The following is a 19,550-nucleotide window of genomic DNA, read 5'->3' as shown; positions in this document are numbered from 1 at the left end:
TTTTGCACTCTGAACCTCAAAATCATAGCATGTATTTACTATATGTACCCCACTGTCACTGACAAGTGCACATCTTCAATCTACAGATCAATACATTAAAGATCATCCATTTGTACCATTCAGCAGATTAGAAGAAAAGAAACCATTTCGTTTTCTCCTTGAAGATATCACACACTTTAATTCTCCTTGGGTATCATAACAATTTGTCATTTTTCAGCATAGCTAACATTTTTCTGAAGCTAAGCATCATTTGGACAAAATGTTAGTCTCCTCTGACACAATGACGACAAATTTCCATCAGTTGGCAGAACAGCCAACCTTGGTCTCAAAGTCATCACTACAATAAGCCATTCATCTTTCTTTTTGAAATTTCCCACGACTTTTTGGCATCATCCTCGATGAAACTTGTGTTTCTGTCCGATGAAGCTTCAGCACCAACGTCGCCAAGACACTGACTCTCGAACAATGTCGTGTCCACAAAAAAAAAAAAAAAGGAAGAAGGAATCGAGCACATCCATCGTGTGATGAGGTTAATCCACCTCACGCAGCACAAACCAGCCACACCCACCGATCCCTATCCGTGTGATACCACTTGAAGGCAAAAAGGGATGCAGTCCTACGATGGCTCGGTCTCCGCGGCGTCCTCCGCCTCCGCCTCGTCGGCGTTGCCGGGCTCCGCCTTCTGCCGGGTGAACTCCTCCTGCAGCCAGCCCTCCTCGCCGTACATCGCCAGCATCTCCGTCCGCAGCTTGTTCAGGATCTTGCGGTTCGGCCGCGAGTGTCGCTTCCCGTCCTGCAGCTCTATCACGCTCTGCTCCGCTTTCTGTTTTTGTTTTTGTTTTTGTTTTTTTTTCAGGGTAAAGAGATTCGGAGACACAAATTAGACAAAGGGGGTTGAGGAAATGGCTGATACAGTGCACTCCCGTTATAACGAAATGCTCGGGACCGGCAGTTTTCTTTCGTTATAACGAAATTTCGTTATAACCGAACAAATACAATATATAACAAAAACAAGGAAACCACGCATATATCATATTCTGTTTGTTGAATACTCATCTTACACTGTGAAGATATGTGAAACGGAATGGTACACTGTACGTTTTAAATTTCGTTTGGATATTACATTAAAGAGAGCATAAAATTGACGGAAACTGTGCGTGACACACGGAGCGAACACACCGTGATGTAAAGCGTTCGCCCATACTTGTTCCGCTACGAATTTCGAAAGCGATCCGCATTTCGTTATAACGGAGCACATTTCTTTTGTTTTTCCTTGTCCATGGGGCTCGGAAAAGACTTCGTTGTAACGAAAATTTCGCTATAACCGTGTTCGTTATAAGCAAATTTTGTACCATAGACATTAATGGCGATAATTTTGGGACCAGAAGTTTTACTTCGTTATAACGAAATTTCGTTATAACCGTGTTCGTTGTAACGGGAGTGCACTGTATACAGATTGCGGCATATATTATTTCAAATGCCTTGAGAGAGCCTCAATGCAGGTTACACTTAAACATATTAAAAGTATCTATCTCCGAGGTTCGACTCAAGGTATTAGAATATTGATTTGTGTGACACAGATTCTTTTTTTCTGCATCTTTTGTTTGCTGTTTTCTTTCTACTGTTCCATGTCATTTCTTGATGTTGAATATTCAAACAAGTAATTGGGTTTTCCCTCTCCCCTTCTACTTTGTCAAATCAAATAATTCAGGGCAATACAGTCCAAAGAACTTTGCAAGCCCCTTCCCTTTTCCATCCCTCCCCCCCCCAAAAAAATGCGTACGTTTTAAACAAACTATATACTGAACTTGCTATCTTTATTCTGACATGGATCTACAGCCATCCCACCACTTCAAAGATGCCTGTAAAAGACGGACGTTGCTATGACAACCCTTCCTCCTCCTTCATCCGATTGCAATCTTTCTCCAAGCAGAATCAATGCACAATTTAATGGCAAGGAGGAACTCTCACCCTTTTGGCTCTGTTCAGCTCCGTTGATCCTTTGCCGTACATCTTGATGATGGCCCCCCAGCTGTTAAGCTCTGGATGGAGCTCCTGCAGCATGTATAGAAACCAATGCGAACAAATAAGACTCAAGATAACTTTCATACTGAATACACCACTTTATTTAGCCGGTCACATTTTTCGTGAATCAGGATTTCTTGACAATTTCGTGAGTGGTCAAAGTCACAATTGTGAAATACAGTAGGCCTAAATGGAGAAATGTAACGTGAATGTCACATTTATGTCTGGATCAGACTTAATATTTTCGTGTGTTGTAGAGTTTGAGAAAAGCATCCAACTCGCAACGTTAGAAATAATGAAACCCTCACGAAATATATGGCGTATACACAGTAACATTCTGTACAGCTCAATAGCATCATTGTCTCCTCACCTTGAGTAGTTTCTGGGCACCTTGTTGCTTGCCACCATTCTTGTTCTTGCACATTCCCTAAAGAAAAACACAGCAAAAGGATTAAAAATCAGAGCATGTAAAGAGCATGTTCTTTGGTAATATACAACATATTATACTGAATGATATGTACTAATAAATCAACATTATTACCTCCGCCAAGGTGGGAGGTTATGTTTTCGTTATCGTTGGTTTGTTCGTTAGTTAGTTAGTTTGTCCATGTGCAAAATAACTCAAAAAGTAGTTAACGGATTGGGATGAAACTTGCAGGAAAGGTTGAGAATGACACAAGTAACAAACGATTAACTTTTGGTAGTGATCTGATAAATTTGGGGGAATTTATGAAGGATTTTTTATATTTTGGCAGGTAGGGTCAATGAACTTGGGAGTTTAGGCTGCGCATATTTGAGGTTTGCATGCGCGCACTAAAGTGCGTGCTCTAGTTTCTGCTAGGGCAAGGTGCGCCGTGCAGCTGAGGGTTTATGACGTAACAAAGGCTTCTATATTGGGAAATCGGGCGATTTTTTTTTAGCATGTATACCTATCGGTGGAAATCACCGATCTCTATGGAAGAGCCCAAAGAGCTTTGAACTTCCCCAGTGGTGGAGAGGAGAAAAATCTCTTTGCAAGATCATCGGTAGAAAGTAGCTGCTTGGCGGAGGTCTGCACTCTCAGAGTGCTTTTCTAGTATTATAATACTTTTCTGTAATTTTTCATATCATATCATAATATTCCTACCATAAACTTAGCACGAGTCCTTCCTTGAAGAGGACCACAGTACTTTTGAGCATAATGGAACAAAGAAGGCTAGAAAGGTGGTAGTGGTTTTGGTGGTGGTAGGAGGGGTGGTAGTTGAGGGTGGTGTTGGCAGTGGTAGGAGGGGGGGTGGTGGTGGTGATGATAGGAGGGGCAGTGGAGCTGGTGGTAGGAGAGGTGGTGGTCGAGGGAGTTAGGAGGGTGGTAGCAATGGTAAAAGGGGTGGTGGTGGTGGTGGGGTTCAAAAGAGTGGTAGTGGTTGTGGTGGTGGTGGTAATAGAAGGGGCGTTGGTGGTGATAGGAGGGGCAGTGGTGCTGGTGGTGGGAGAGGTGACGGTTGATGGTGGTAGGAGGGGCATTGTTGGGGGTGGTAGTGGCAATGGTAGGAGGGTGGTGGTGGTAGGAGAGGTGGTGGTTGATGGTGGTAGGGAGATGTTGGTGGCAGTGGTAAGAGGGGTGGAGGGGTTGGCAGTGGTAGAAGGAGTGGTAGTGGTGGTGGTGGTGATATGAGGGGCGGTGGTACTGGTGGTAGGAGGAGGGGTGGTGACGGCGGTGGTAGGAGGGAGTGATGGTGGGTGGAGGGGTGGAGGAGGTTATGGTACAAATTCCGCAACATACAAGATAACTGCCACTATTACATAACGCTACAACAGTGTAACTAATCCCTTAATATTTCAGTTCAGTTCAGTTCAGTTCAGTTTTTATTTCACAGGTGTATTTCAGCTTTAATGTCCCCAGGCATTCTGCAGTATCTGTGTATCAGACAGACTATCCTTCCCTATGGGATGGACTAACCTTCACACAGTGGGGTCCAAGGGTGAGTGTGTACTCGCTGCGTTGATGGTTTTTGACTTGGATGTCGAGGTTGATATCGGTATCAGCCATGCCGTGACTCCTGTTTGAGAGCAAAGAGGACACCAGGGTTAACGTGGAAGTTTTACGTAGGAAAAATCATCTGTAGTTTGCTGTCTACAAAACCATTTTCTACATCTGTAAACCAGATATTTTCACACGAATGTAACTTTCGCAAATTTCACGATGGGTCAAGACTCGCGAAAGTGCTTACTAGTCTACACAATGCACTGAAGAATGTCAGAGGCAATTTTGAAAGTTTCATGTTGTGAAATAGGCCGTCGGCTCCAATTTGCGAAAGTTTCATGCCGCGAATGTTTCTGGCTCCATCTACTGGAACAGTCCACTATGGGTTTGTGGTAAAGACTATCCTACACAAGAGAGAATGTGCTGAGAATGATTGATTCATTTGAATTCCAACGTGTCTTGGGAGCAAACAAAACGGTAAACAGTAGCAAAGCACGTAGCAAGAAATGTATAGCCGAAAACTATGCAGCGTAAGAGGTATTAACATGGTCATGGTACGTCTGACAAAATACTTACACTCAATCGATAAATATATGGAAACAAAAGTTTCAGGCTGGTTTCCAAAATCTAGATACCACTCTTAAAATGAATAAATACAAGGCCTTTCCTGATTGATAATGAGCTAATGCGAATGTTCCTTCCCTAAAGCTCTCTTTCCGACTTATGTAATCTTCGAGATATTTTACAGAGAAAACGTTTTTCTCTTGTGCTCCTGTGTGTCCACAAGAATATTGATTATGCAAGCACACTTGCATCAACAGAAACAACTTTCATCTTCACCTCCAGTACACCAACGAATACAACTGTTTCAGTCAAGCATCCCCTCACATCCTGTAACATAGGCTACCACCTGTTTTATAGAACTTGAGACAAAAAAGAACAAATCGTACCTCTGCCTGTATTCCTGGAGAACTTGCCAGGGTGTTAGCTGACCCGCCTTCAAACACAGGTCGTAGATGCGACTGTCGTCAATGGCAACGTGATCAAAGTACTGGGGGGGGGGGGGAGACAAAATAGATACAATATAAACAAAAGTAACAATGTGACCTGAAAAATATATATCTATTGTAATCACAAACACTACTAGTACTCATAATATTTAATAATATCTATGATATGAATGATTGCATATACCATCATACCAGTACCGTTACAATTACATGATTTAATTGTCATTTCAAGTAAATGGGCAGTAGATCATACTACAGCCCTATGTGGGATATTTGATTTGATGTTGGGGAAAAAAAAATGCACATAAATTGTACTGTTGCTTAGAGACATGATTATAAAATTGGTTGTACATTTTATCAAAACTGAGCAAATTGGGGCATTCTATTTATTATCAGCATCAGCAACAAAGATGTTTTGGTGAGTGCGACACCTAAAGAAGAAACAGTCTGGGATGGAGAAAAGGGGGCTGAAATGAATGCAAATATTCAAATATGAATGACACCCCTAGAACTGCAACAACCACAAGTCTCACATCTTACCTCGGTGTCTGTCTCCGCCTTCGGCTTCTTGTCTGCTATCAGCTCAGGTACCAGGATGTCCAGTGTGGCTTTGGCTGTGGAGACATCATGGACACAAGAGACAGAAAGAGAGAGAAGAAAAGGAGAGTCACACGGTGGACATATATTTCTCATAAACACAAATTCAGTTCAAATCGACACTTATCATTCCAGAGACTTGAAACACTTTCTCGGTATTTGCTGTGGTTGTGAGTGCCAATTTTGATTCTGTACAACTTGGCATTGGATATATCGGGGAACAAACTGCCCCATCACATGTAATTGAAAAGACAAGTCTAATGTAGTTTGCATTCCATTTAAAGGCATAATGGCCTGAGAAGAGAACTTTCATAAATGGAAACCAACATGAAAGAAAAACACTAAAAACCCTCCAAAACAGCTGATTACAGATGATCCGGGTGCTTTAGACAGTACTCAAGAGGTTACATCTGCGTTTACGTCAATGTATCAAATTAGAACATCTTAAATTGATTATGGAGACTTCAAAACATTCTCTGAGGTCTTGGTGTGTATGGGTATGTCTAATTATATCACTTTTATTCAGCTTCAACACTACCTGCTTCAGCTTTGGCTAATCTCTTGCTGCTAGCTTCACCCCGGCCATATTTTGTGCCTTGGATCTCTACCACAGCTGCAAATGGGGCGTTGGCATTATCTAGAGGGTGGGGGAAAAAAAGAGGGAAATTAAGTAAGTGATTCATTGTGATTAAATAATTTTCCTGTGTAAGCATCAGCATACATGTGCATTTGATGATCATGAATGCCATTATCATCACCACCATAGTGACAAGACAATAGTAATCACTGTAATCACCTAAAGGATCATTAGTTTTATCATCACCATCCCCACTGCTATCACCATCATATCATCATCATCACTGTAACAATCACCATCATCTTCTTCATCATCAACATCACAACCACCGGCCACCACGACCATCTCCAACACCATCATCATGATCATCATCACCACCATCATCATGTTCATCAATAAACCCTCATGGATTTCCTGACAATGTGATTACGGTCATCAAAATCTCAGCCATCAGTGTGAACTTTCATCAACACAATTGCTTGTAAAGTTATTCTAAATGGCCAGTGTAACCACCATGATTTGCATTGTAAACATATAGTCATAAGGGAGTTTTTGATCAACAACTCAGCGAAATGTGCACTGCAGGAAGCAACCAACCTGGAAGGATGAGCACTTTCGCAAATGTCAGACTCAGCAGCTCAACCGAGTTGAAACTTTCCCAGGTGCAAATGTGCGTATGACGTCATAAGCAGTATTTGTTCCTTTGGCTGTGGTAGTGATTTTAGAACAATTTTTGGCCTACTACCGTGGTAGATTTGAGATGATGCAGGACTTCACGCTTGTAACTATGGTAACGGCACAAATTCGCACAAGACACACACAATCGAATATCATTGACCAAAATAAAATCTATAATCACAATCATTATCTTATCAATATCATTATGATGGTGATTATTTGTGCCATCAAACTTACTGCTCTCTCCAAAGATGTAGTGCGGCTGTGTTCTCATGATGCGCTGGGAATACTCATGGAGGATGCACACTGGTGTCTTGTCCTGGGCATTGATGACAAACTCTGGCAAAGAATGTCAGCACAGCAGTAGAAAGTAATATCTCCAAGTTTTCATGACAAATTATCATCTACCCTAATTGCGCTTGTCCCCTTTACACCCCATTATATAAAAAGTAACACTGAATTGTGAAATTTAAACCCCTTAATCACAACATTTGTTCTCTACATACAAATAAATATTGCCCCAAAAATGAAACACTTTCATCTACTCATTTCTTAAAATAGAATTCATAACACTGTACTCAATCGCCTCTTATGGTGAGGCATTGATGTTAATGCAAGTTGTATTGTAACTTTACTTACATTTTGCACTTTGCCAGACTTTGGCATTTGACTTTTGACCTCTACATTACAACCAAGACTTATCTCATCTGAGTGTGGACAAAAAGAAAATAGTTTTCCCACGATTTACTACATATTTTGATAAAGCTACACCCTGTAAGGATCAGACTCTAGCCATTGACCTTTGACTTTTAACCACGTATATGGTCGCAGTGATGATTGCATACTCACCCCTGCCTTTGTTGCCAGGAATTTGGCAGCGAATCACCTTTGGTCCTCCGGGCTGCAAATAATGAGACATGTGATGGTAGACAATCACACAATAATGCAATGTGAAGGAGCAGGGGTAAAACACTCAAAGAACATAAAAAATATAAAAATGGAGGAAAGTGATTACAATGTAATGTGGAAGCACAAGCTAAAAAATATGTCACTGGAGCCCGAGATAGAACCAAAGTACAAATTTTGATAAAGACAATTTCACATTATACACATCTACCAGACTTTCTATGAGGAGGCTTTTTCTTTTTCTATTTTCTTTTTTTCTTTTTTGGATAACACAAGGTAATGTTCACTTTTCTGCTCTGATCTTCTGCATCGCCACAGTTTCAACAATATTCGACCATCACTTTGTCATCATTATTTTCTTTTCACTAGACGCATCATCATTATGACCAATAAAGAAGGGTTCATAATATGCTGCAATTATCAATCATTAACAGCTCACGGCAGAACCAGAATATAATAATAATAATAATAATAATAGCTGGTTTTTATATAGCGCATTTCACACACTTCAGGGTTTCAATGCGCTTTACAGACTATTATTACCCCGGTCACTGGATACATTATTTCCAACCAGCACTAACAGTGCTCATTCTCCACTCCCTGGGGAGCATTCCAGCCAGTCGCAGCCATTTTTACAGGCGCGCACATGCTGATCAACCAACATAAGCTTTCTCATCCTACCGGGTACCCATTTATACTCCTGGGTGGAGAGCAGCAATGTGGATAAAGTGCCTTGCTGAAGGGCAAACGTGTCGGGCTTGGCATGGGCTCGAACCCACGAACCATACCACGCTCATGTCGTTCACAGACGAGCGCTCTTATCCACTCAGCCACGACACCTCCACAGAATATATATCATTGCGGTTGTAAAATTGTCACTTAAACTTTGCTACAAAAAGTTTACTCACAAAGTGCGGTCTATCCTTTGTTTTCAATGCTCTTGTATGCTTTCTTCTGGCAGCCCATGTTCTGTAAAAGAATAGGTTAAAAGTTTAGGATGTTATCGCAGTGAATAAAGAATTTTCAAATGTGCAATGTTATTACTGTATCATCATCTCCACCTGTGTATCTGATTTTCTGTTTCATCTGGAAAGATATTAAAAAAATCAGTATACAATGGACATTACCACCACTATAAAAAATGAAAATTGAGGAAAATGAAATCAGAGACAAGAGCTTTAAGGTGAAGAACAGCATTCAAAATGTTTTCACTAACTAACAGTTTAAGACATAATATACCATCATTACATATGTACATATCATGCAGTGGTATATGAAAATGACAAATATACTGTGTATATATATATATATATATATATAGATATATATATATATATATATATATATATATATATATATCAGGGCTCCACACTAACTTTTATTTTTGGTGGCCCAAAGGCAAACATCCGACCTTTTTTGGTGGTCCGATCAGGCCATCAAATTCTTCATTTCTGAAATTTTGGTGGCCCGACGTGCGTTTTTGGTGGCCCCGGGCCACTGGGTCACCGTTAGTGTCGAGCCCTGTATATATGTATAGATTCATACTCACTTGAATCGTTTGATGGCAATCTTCTCAAATCTAAATAGTCTTTCTAAATATTCATGAAGCTCCTTCCCATCTGCAATCATTCAGAACAAATTGAAAGGAAAAATCAATGTCAGATCAAAAACAAAAGCCCCAAATGTGAATATTTTCAGTGGGTCCACCAGTCTGTAACAGCAGCCTGTGCACATTGCTGCATCTAACACACTGCTGTACTGATAAGATTGGCCTAAAATCTGAGTACAAAGTCATATTCATATCCAAACTTTATTTTTGTTTCCAATTTTTGAATAGAATATACAATGATATAATTGACATTGAAGATGCATAAACACACATACACACACTTTACATATTTTCTGTTAAAAATTTAATGAAGGGGCCCACTCAAAACACAGAGTTTGTAATATGTGAGTACCTCCAAAAGAAAGAAAAAAAAAACTTAAAAACTTAATACTTCAATCACGCCCAAGCATTTTCAGTGGCATTTGGTAAAAGCTCACAAGAAATTGACCCCAGACTGTATTTCACTTTATGTCAACAAATTCTCAAGTACATTTGGTGTGCATAGACCTGATTGAACATCTCTTGTCAAAAATATTTCTGTTATCTTTGTCTCTGGCAATTCATGCATTCTTTGCTGGCATAAGTCAAGATCTTATCCCATCTCCATCATTTCAAAGATTGTATTGATTGATTTCACCAAAGAGTAGGGTCACAGGTAAAATCCTCCTCATTATGGTTTGCACCACCATGGAATAAAACTGTACAGAAAAAGGACAAAGAAACACGTTCTGTCCCAAGCTAAGAAGATAACCTACCAACCGAGTCGTCTTCACATATATGAATCTTGCTATTCTTCTGGGGGAGAGTCTTGTTTTCTGACCCCTGGCCCTTGTCCTTTGACCCTTGATCTGTGACCTGAGTCACATCACCCTGTGGTTCTCTGTCGACAACACCATTCTGAAGTTTTCTTGATGGATCAGCATTGTCTGGAGAGGAAAAAAAAATGCACATACTGACTAAATAATGTTAAACGGGACAAGTATATCCTTATAATGCTTATATACCACAGTTAAGACATGTCACAAATAACAAGAGTATGTTAGCTTGTTATTTCTAAAACTCAAATGGTGTCTTAACTGGACATAGCTTGTAATATGTAACTTTCATGTCCGCTCAGATGGTACCTACCATAGTACACATGAGAAGTGAGCACCCACTTTCTATGTACAAAGTGTACTTTTTTATACCCTCATTGGCTCCATGAGCAATTCATTCATTCACCATTTTTATTCGTTCATTCTTTCTTTCCTTCACTTGTTTATTCATCCATTCATTTATTCATTAATTCATTTACTCATTCAAAAATTCATTGATTCAACACCTATACATCCGTCCATCCATCTACTCATTAACTCGTTCAGTCATATGACACAACATGCCACATGGATGGAGTTTGGTAACAACTGCTAGTCACTGGAGGCAAACCACACAAGGTTTGTTATTTGTCACTAAATTTCCTGAATGTCTGTGAGATGGACCACTGCCTGGCAAGTACAACATACCAAAATGATTAACTGTACTGTACGAGCTGAAATTTTCGCAGTGGTTTTATTTTCGCGAATTTCACGAATCGCCTTTGAATCGCGAAAATAACAACACGCAAAAATAACAACGCGCAAATAAGTAAGTTCAGTTAAACCCTCGCAACCGCGAAATTAACAACACGCGAAAATGTCCTCAAAGGACCAATTCGCAAAAATATCTATACGCGAAAATTTCAGCTCATACAGTAATTTATACCAAACTGCTCTCGCTCATTTCAAGTACCTGTAGTAATGTAGACAGATGACCAAAACACTATAACTTCATATGCAAAACTAATTTTCATTCAATGTTTTGTTTTGGCATATAACTTTCCTTTCCTGACAACCATCCTTGTTTTTAAACCTTTTACCTGGAGGGTGTTTCATCAACGCTTGTCAGCGCCGACAACTGTCAGCGCTGACCAATTTCAGCAAAATCCTTGGTTTTTGATTGGCTGAGATGCTCTGGTCACTGACTGTTACTATGGTGAGTCAAGTTGTCAGCGCCGACAAACGTTGATGAAACACCCCCCTGATTGGGCACATGAGGAAAATTATGTTTGTGGCACCTTCCCAATACTTGATTACTTGACTAACCTGGGGGATGCTTCATAAAGCTGTTCGTAAAGTTACGAACAACTTACAAGAGACTGGTGATCAGTACTTGTGCTGAATTATGGAAATTCTGATAAGTATAGCACATCTGGGGGGCGTTTCATCAACGAGTTCGTCGGAGGTTTTCACCGACAAATTTGCTATCAGCCAATCAGACGCAAGGATTTACACTGACAACTGTTAAAAGCTAATGAAATCCTTGGTCTGATTGGCTGATAGCAAATTTGTCGGTGAAAACTCCGACGAACTCGTTGATGAAACGCCCCCCAGAACTGATCACCAGTCGCTCGTAAGTCGTTCGTAACTTTACGAACAGCTTTATGAAACAGGGCCCTGGCTATACCTTGCAGAAACATAGAAGTTTCGGATATAAGAGTGGTAATATCAAGAGAATGAAGGTAGTACAAGACCCCCCCCCCCCAAAAAAAAAAAACAAAAAAACAAAAAAACAGCTGATTGCATGCATTGGAGACAAGATCAGTGAATCTAATTCAATTGGAGTAAGAAACAAGAAAAAATAATGTTTTTAGCTCTGAGCTTCGGACAGTAGGACATACCTGTTGCAGTTTCTTTGGCATCCTCGCTATTTGGTTTATCTGTTTTCTGGTTACTGTTGCTCTGTGCTTGCGCCTTGTCCTTCTCCAGGGCTCGGCTATAGTGCAGGCAAGGTATGGCAGCCACAGGGACATGGTGTCTCTACAATATAAAAAGTTCAATATAAGGTTTATATAAAAATTTGTACTCACAATCAGGCTATGAAAAGACAGTCACAGTAATAGATTCTAAGCATGTTTACCAGAATGAGTATATCCTAAAGTAATTTTAGTTGAGCAGTCCTCTTTTATATATATGCCCTAGCTCATAACAGTCAAGTTTTAATCACCAACTTGGTGTTGGCAAATCCCTGAGAAGTTCTGCATATCATGCCCAAGGTCAATTAAAGATTATACAAGGTTCCTATTTTGTTTCATAAGCCCTTGCTACTGATATCCATAAAGTTTTGTCTGAATTTTGGTTGGCAATCAACTGTTGCATTTTGCATTATACGTCCTACCATTTATCTTTGGGAACAGTCCTTGCTCGTACGCCTTCTCAACCTACATGTATATCCATATAAGTTTTGATAGGACTGTCACTATTTGCCAATCCCCTGTCAGGTGTCACTTTACATGTGAGCAAAATACTAGACTATCATATCAAAGGTCCTGTTTACCTTTGGGAGCAGTGATTTAAAAAATGTTCAAGATATCACATATGTAAAGGTCTGTTCTATCACAAAACATCCTACCGTATACAATTAGTGCAATAAACAGATAAAGCCTAAAATATAAGGAGATATCAGTGTATCTCTCAATAAACCGTAACTGTAGACGGTTTAGTCTGGAAACATTTTTTATTATATCTATTGTTCACATTTTGCATATTTAACAATACTTAACATTGATCATATGGATTTAAATTTTTACAGTGGTTGTTTCTGTCCCTAGCTCACTTTTTAGAGCTATTTTAAAGCACTAATGCTAGGTTTTTCTTTCATCTGCAAATGGTAAATTATGCCTTTAAAGCCAGTTCGGAGTTCCACTTTGCACATGAGCAGGAAAAAGGTCATTTGTACAAACGGGCATGTTGATTTTAAATTCACTGGGATAAGCATCTGTGATATAATGATATTCATGTATCAGTAATCCTTATAAATGCTGCTTGCCAGCACATCCACCTGACAATGAAAGCAAAGAGATTGACGATACTCTCTGTGCAATGGATGCTTTCCAAAGTGTTAATTGATGGATCATTCTGGTCATCTGATCTACACAAGTTCATTCTTCATTTGAACTCGATTGATGAATCCCATAAATTGTAACGTTAAGCTTATGCATCATGTCACTCTGAAAACGAGTGAAGTGCTCTAAGCGACTGAGAGAAAGAAAGGTTATTTGTACCAGTGTGCCTAATGAGCTAACTCTGAACTGGCTTTCTGGAATATTGAAGTTGCACATTCTAGCTAAACAGTACAAACACATGCTTTGTGTCCTTGGTTTCACTGCATCATAACTCTCAAAGCTCTTTACATCAAAAACACCTGTGACACTCACTCTTGCACTTCCAGAACCCAGGAGGTACGGCCTGGACCAGGTGCAGACACGGGTGGGGCGGTGGAGGTAGAGGGGCATGCCGCACTGGTGACTGATGCGCACCCAGCCGTCCGGTAGACCCTCTAGGGGCTCCTGGCCATGCTCTGGGTAACACAGTCAGTGGTCGCTGTTGAAACTACACACTATGCATGTCGCTTTTGAGCAGCTTGATGCTTGCCTTCACTATTTATCTAATCACATATTACTACAAACTTTTCAGAAATATCATTTATTCTGTTTTGTAAATAAGTGGCGCACAAATGCATGTGTCATACCACACCCTCTTCTATACAAATACACATATTTAACCACTTCAGTACTATTCACATTCAAAGATAATTTCATCATATGTTGTTATATGAATTCACATTTACCAAATGCATTTAAAGGCACACTCGACATCTTCTTTACAATTTTTTTACAAAACTTTATGAGATTGTAAGCAGCAATGTGACTGTTTGGTGTTTTAGTGTTCCTGAGTTTTTAGTTGATGTTCATTTCGATTGACCTGAAGTCTATCTTTAAAAGCACTGTGTCGTTCATCAACTAAAACCTTTCTTTCTTTTTTTCTTCCTTTTTTTTTGCATCAATGTGTGGCACCTTGAAGGTGAAAAGCATACAATGTAATAATTAGCACAAAGCATGGGTGCATAACATTGTAATTTAATACTCAATGTATCAAATAAAATGTTTGTTACGAATACTTACTCTTTAGAACCATTTTCTCCTTGACTCCGATCAGTCCCTCAGGTAGAGAGCCCCCTTGGGTCACGACCTCCCGCCAAACGTCTCTTGCCTTCTTGTTGCCTTTCTTCTGCTGTTCCTCGCCACCCTTGGCTTGCTTGTATTCCGAGGGCAGCGCCTCGTCCAGCATGGCATCCAGGTCCCCATCGCTGTCTGAATCCCACTCCTCCCCCTCCTCCTCTTCCTCCTCCTCCTCTCCATCTCCATCCCTGGCACCCTCCTCATCCCCCATCCCTCCCCCTCCTTCTCCTCTTCCTCCTCCTGCTACTATTCTTCTTTCATTGTCACCACCACTGCCTTCTTCAGCATCGCTGAGAGTCTCGTTAAATTCTCGATTCCAGTCTCCATCTCCTGCCGATTCTCGCTCTGCAATGGAATTATCTTCAGTCTCCTCCCCAACATCATCATCTTCTCCTCCTCCTCCTCTTCCTCCTTCGCCTCGCATCTCTTCCTCCCGTTCCTCTAGTCTATCGGTAATGTCCTCCACTCGTCCATCACTTTGGGAGTTATCGTCACCTTTGGATGCATTGTCCGCCTCACTGTTGCCATGGCTACACCCCTCATCCTCTACCTCCTCATCCATGAGGTAGAGGTCCTCCGCGCCCCCGATCCTCCCGATGTCGTGAAACGACGACGTCGACGTCCCACCGCTCTCCATTCCGTGTAGGTGGGCCGCGTCGTCATGCAGGTCGAAGTCGAAGCCGAGCAGACCACCGGCGGAGTCCGCTCCCGCCTGGCCCAGGCTCGACTCCATGGAGTGCATCATGTCCGGATAATCGTCCACAAGGAAGCTGCTCGAGTCCCACATGTCGCTGTCGAACGGGATGCTGCTCGGCGGGATGTCATCTGGGAAACAGTGTCGCTTTGATGGTGGGGGACTCGAGCCATCGAGTTTATCCATAGCAGACAATTCACACTCTCTATTTCCTCAACTCTGCACAGAAAGGAATTTGTTTTATGTTATCAGGCAAGCTCAAATACTTCCAAAATCTCTGATGTCGGGCCACAACAAGGACTATTTAAAACAGAAGACAACAATATCCGTACGATGCACTGACAGGAGTCAAGAATTAAGGTGGCTACATTATTTTGACACTTCAATCATCTACTCATACACCAATGCCATTTTGTTTGCAGGTCTGTCTGTTTGTTGCTAGATACAATGATTGTAAACATCAATGCTTCTTGTCTCCATGTCTGGGGCAACCAACTTTGAAAACTACTGAACAAACAAAGTGAACTGACACTAAACCAGCTACAGAACCATCGTGCTCTCAATGAAAATGGGGGGGGGGGGGGGGGAAGAAATACTGCTTTACCAAGTGTGACTGCAGTGCACCCATTTTAAAATCTTGAAAATTACATTCAAATGCACTCACATGGAAGCTACATTAGAACTTGTTGGGGATGAGCATGTAGATTCTCTGGGACTTGAGGTGTTCCGGAGATGGAAATCAGCTCAATAAAAACCGGACGAAAGGATTATATTGATAAATTTTTCCTGCAAACACATTTCCTGCCAAAAAGACATTCTCTATTGAACACTGTACACAGCACTCTACAGTGTGTTCTAAACAGAAGTTTTGTCATCTCTAGTTATTATTTCAATTACCTGATTTCTAGCTGCACAAATCATTTGTGAAAACCCCAAGCATTGACATTAGCACCGCAGACATCTGTGTCGAACCATTGTGCAGAGGAGCTTTAAAGATCCCTTCAAAAATCCATTAGTTTTGGACCACAGAGGCACTTGTGACTCTTGACAGGTGGTGTCTCGAATCAACCAGAAGGCGGCTGCTATTGCCGATGCTTTTGTGAGTGATCCACTCTACCCCAAAGGATGTAACATCTTCTCTCAACTCTAGACACGCAAACACACACACATACATCCTGTAACTGCGGAGTACATTGTACCAGCGCAGGCAACACCTGCCGGTCTAGATAATACCACCACATCGTCTCAATTCCCCTGTCTCAATTCCCCAACTTCAAAGACTTCAATACGACGTTTGAGCAGGTGACTGATAACCCTCTTTGACAATGCTCTGAACTGAGCTGAAGCACAAAGAGAGAAAATAAATCAGTCCAGTTATCAAGTTCTGAATGTGTCAGTCCTCTGACAAAGATGCTGGAGAATGGAAATGAGACACAAAGGCAAGGGTACCCCACCAAGCTTGAGTCAAAGATCAAACAAATCTGGCATGCTGTCAAAACCCTGAATGCAGCTTCACATAAAAGGCAAAATAGCATCAGTTGTGAAAGCATTAGAGACTGACTCTTCCAAATACAGAAGGAGTGTGCAAGAACCACAGAATGTACTTCTGTTTAGAAGAAATCAGATGTACAATGTACTGTGGAACCTCAGAGGTCAACGAAGCCCTCCTATAACAAGAGACCCGCGGGTCTAGCGCTCACCTGAGTATCGCACATTCACCTTCCGCGCAGTCACTAATTTAAATTATTCACAGCTCTACCAAAATTTGACCAGGCATTCTCGAGTAGAAGATGAAAATGTACAATAAAGGCCCAAATTTTTAAAGATTCCTTAATTTGGGGGGATTGGGGCCCCTGGGGCCCTCTGGTGGGGCATGGTGCCCATTTTGATAAATTGAGATCCTGACACCCTAGGGATGCTACCTGCCAAGTTTGACAAAAATCAATCATGAGGTCTTCAGGAAGAAGATGAAAATGTACAATTCAGACCCCATTTGGACCTTCCCACCCCCCCCCCCCCCCACCCCCAAGAGGGGCACCCCTGGATCTGCTATGAACAACCTTGAAACTACAGTCATTAATGTACTCACTCATAGTATTATCTTAGCTCTATAACTTCTGATTATATTTATATTCATTTTGGGGCATTTGGGCCCCCCTGGGGGGCCCCCCTGGGGGGCCCCCCTGGGTGGGGCATGGTTCCCATTTGAACAAATTGAGATCCTAACCCCCTAGGGATGCTACCTGCCAAGTTTGGTGAAAATGGGTCATGGGGTTCTCAAGAAGAAGATGAAAATGTACAATTTAGGCCACATTAGGACCCCTCCCCACCCCCCTCCCCTGGTCCCAAAGGGGGGGGGGGGGGGGGGGGGCACCCCTGATTCTGCCATGAACAAACTTGAAACTACAGTCATTAATGTACTAACTCATAGTACTAACTTAGCTCTATCACTTCTGGTTCTAGAGAAGAAGATTTTTAAAGATTCCTTAATTTGGGGGGGTTTGGGGCCCCTGAGGGCCCCCTGGGTGGGGCATGGTGCCCATTTTAACAAATTGAATTCCTAACCTCCTAGGGATGCTACCTGCCAAGTTTGTTGAAAATCAGTCTTGGCGTTTTCAAGAAGAAGATGAAAATGTAAAAAGTTTACGCACGACGCACGACGGACGCCGGACGCCGGACGAAGGGCGATCGCAATAGCTCACTTGAGCCTTTGGCTCAGGTGAGCTAACAAGGTGAAATTGTACGCCCCAGCTCTTTATACACGGGGTATTTCTTTGTTCTATTGTATCCTGATATAATATACATGTAGTGAGATACCTGATATAACAAGGTAATTGTTATTTAACACTAACAGTTTTTAGGTCCTCAACCTTGTTATATTTTATAACAAGGTTCCCCTGCACAAGTACATATATGTAGACCTGGGAGTGTTTCATCAATTTAGTCAGCACTGATAAGTTCTCAGTCTCTGACAATTTCAGCAAAATCCTTGGTTTTGATTGGCTGAGATGCTCAGGTCACTGACTGTTACTATGGGTATTGTCAGAGACTGACAATTTGTCAGTGCTCACAACTTTCATAAAGGAGGAACATCCTCACAAAGTGGATAGCTACTGTATGAAAAAACCTGAACGCGAGACTTGCCATGCTTCCATCAAGCTCAACATATGTTCCAAAAACTCAAAATGGTTCCACTTCCCAAAATAGCAGTCTTACAGGTGACGGAATACTCTGTGAGACAATGACCTGTATCTGGACCGGAACTGATCTTAACACTTTGACACTACAGGGAACTAAACTAGGAAGCATCCAACATCTCTACCAGCGGAACAACTCGACACAAGGATTAATTAATTTCATTTTCAAGAACCACCTCTGTTTTTAACTCCATTTTTTTCTTTCTCTCTGCTAGTCCTCCCATCCAATTGATTTCTAAGTTCTAATGTGTGTTCACTACATACATACTGGACATGTGTTGATCTACTTTTATGCTTCTTCAATTCATACTGTTTTGGGTTTTTTGGTTTCTTTTCAGAGGACATCCTTAACACAAACTTTGCTTTCAAAAAAGTTTGATGCCATTTATGATTTAATACTTTACATCACAGTGCATCATTTTTGTGTGTGCTTTCTTTCCATTTAATCTCAACTGAAGAATATGCAAAGCTGCTGATATCTACACTTGTAGCAATTTGAGGATTTTATGTTAACAGCTGAAATTTGAAAATATTAGTTTGACTTTCACTTATGAAAATGTTTGAGGTGGTTGTCAATATTGTTACACTGAACTAAACAATTTGCAACTACACCATGTATTCATGCTGACCTTTGATTAGATTATACATATTTCAGAGGGCATCTTCACTATCAAAGTTACAGTTTTATCTTGGAAGGGAGCCAGATCATTTTGGATCAGTTTCAGAGCTTAAAGCCTTCCCTCAAAGGCAATTTGCAGAGCTCGGAGGTCAAACTCTTTGATGATGTGCATCACATTTCAACGTGGAACTCTCAGATGCGCTTATTACCACAACCACTACTATAAAACAGAGGGGAATTCCCGACAAGCTGAAAGTAAGTCTGAAAAGAAAGGGCGAAAATGTGAAAGCATCAACAATGAAAATTTGATCAAAATTGGGATGAAAATTAAGGAAGTTATGAAATTATGAGGCTTCACTAATTTTCATGAAACAGTTCTTGAACAGCCGTTATAAATATGCAAATTGTGAATTCACGATGTCATTTTCTCACAACTTGCCATACAGTGTACAGTATTAAAGTGCATGCTTTAACTGATGGAGTGCACACTGCTAATGCAGTTGTGACGTTAGTGCGCGTGATTACAGCAAGCCACAGTCTTGCGCACATTTGAGTGATATCTTTAAGCGAATGTTAGTACTGGCCATTAGCACTGGTCATGAGAAAAAAAAAAAAAACTTGCCCGCTGGGCATGTTAGGC

The 19,550-nt window shown here is 41.1% G+C and overlaps 1 protein-coding gene across 1 annotated transcript; it reads right to left on the bottom strand.

The window, feature by feature from the left end:
* Nucleotides 1-492: 492 nt before the first annotated feature.
* On the bottom strand, nucleotides 493-15,280 carry LOC140227828 (microprocessor complex subunit DGCR8-like). The gene is made up of 15 exons (XM_072308223.1): nucleotides 14,344-15,280; nucleotides 13,597-13,739; nucleotides 12,061-12,199; nucleotides 10,121-10,291; nucleotides 9,306-9,375; nucleotides 8,665-8,725; nucleotides 7,700-7,751; nucleotides 7,088-7,189; nucleotides 6,134-6,232; nucleotides 5,539-5,612; nucleotides 4,939-5,039; nucleotides 3,965-4,064; nucleotides 2,396-2,452; nucleotides 1,972-2,055; nucleotides 493-823 (listed from the first exon to the last, which is right to left on the bottom strand). Exons 1-15 carry the CDS (start codon nucleotides 15,278-15,280, stop codon nucleotides 617-619), a joined length of 2,397 nt encoding a protein of 798 aa, XP_072164324.1. The 3' UTR covers nucleotides 493-616.
* Nucleotides 15,281-19,550: the final 4,270 nt, after the last annotated feature.

Source organism: Diadema setosum, chromosome 4 (genome assembly GCF_964275005.1).
Source record: "Diadema setosum chromosome 4, eeDiaSeto1, whole genome shotgun sequence".
Lineage (NCBI taxonomy): Eukaryota > Metazoa > Echinodermata > Echinoidea > Diadematoida > Diadematidae > Diadema > Diadema setosum.
Note: the sequence above shows the minus strand (reverse complement) of the source record. Positions and strands in the feature narration are given on the sequence as shown.

Bases quoted from the DNA above. Each gene is read 5' to 3' on its own strand.
- LOC140227828 (XM_072308223.1), bottom strand. From the start codon at position 15,280: ATGGATAAACTCGATGGCTCGAGTCCCCCACCATCAAAGCGACACTGT. The intron at 13,740-14,343 runs GTAAGTATTCGT...TGTGTTACCCAG, and splicing joins GGAGAAAATGGTTCTAAAGA to AGCATGGCCAGGAGCCCCTA. The intron at 10,292-12,060 runs GTATGTCCTACT...TTTCCTCTCCAG, and splicing joins TGCCAAAGAAACTGCAACAG to ACAATGCTGATCCATCAAGA.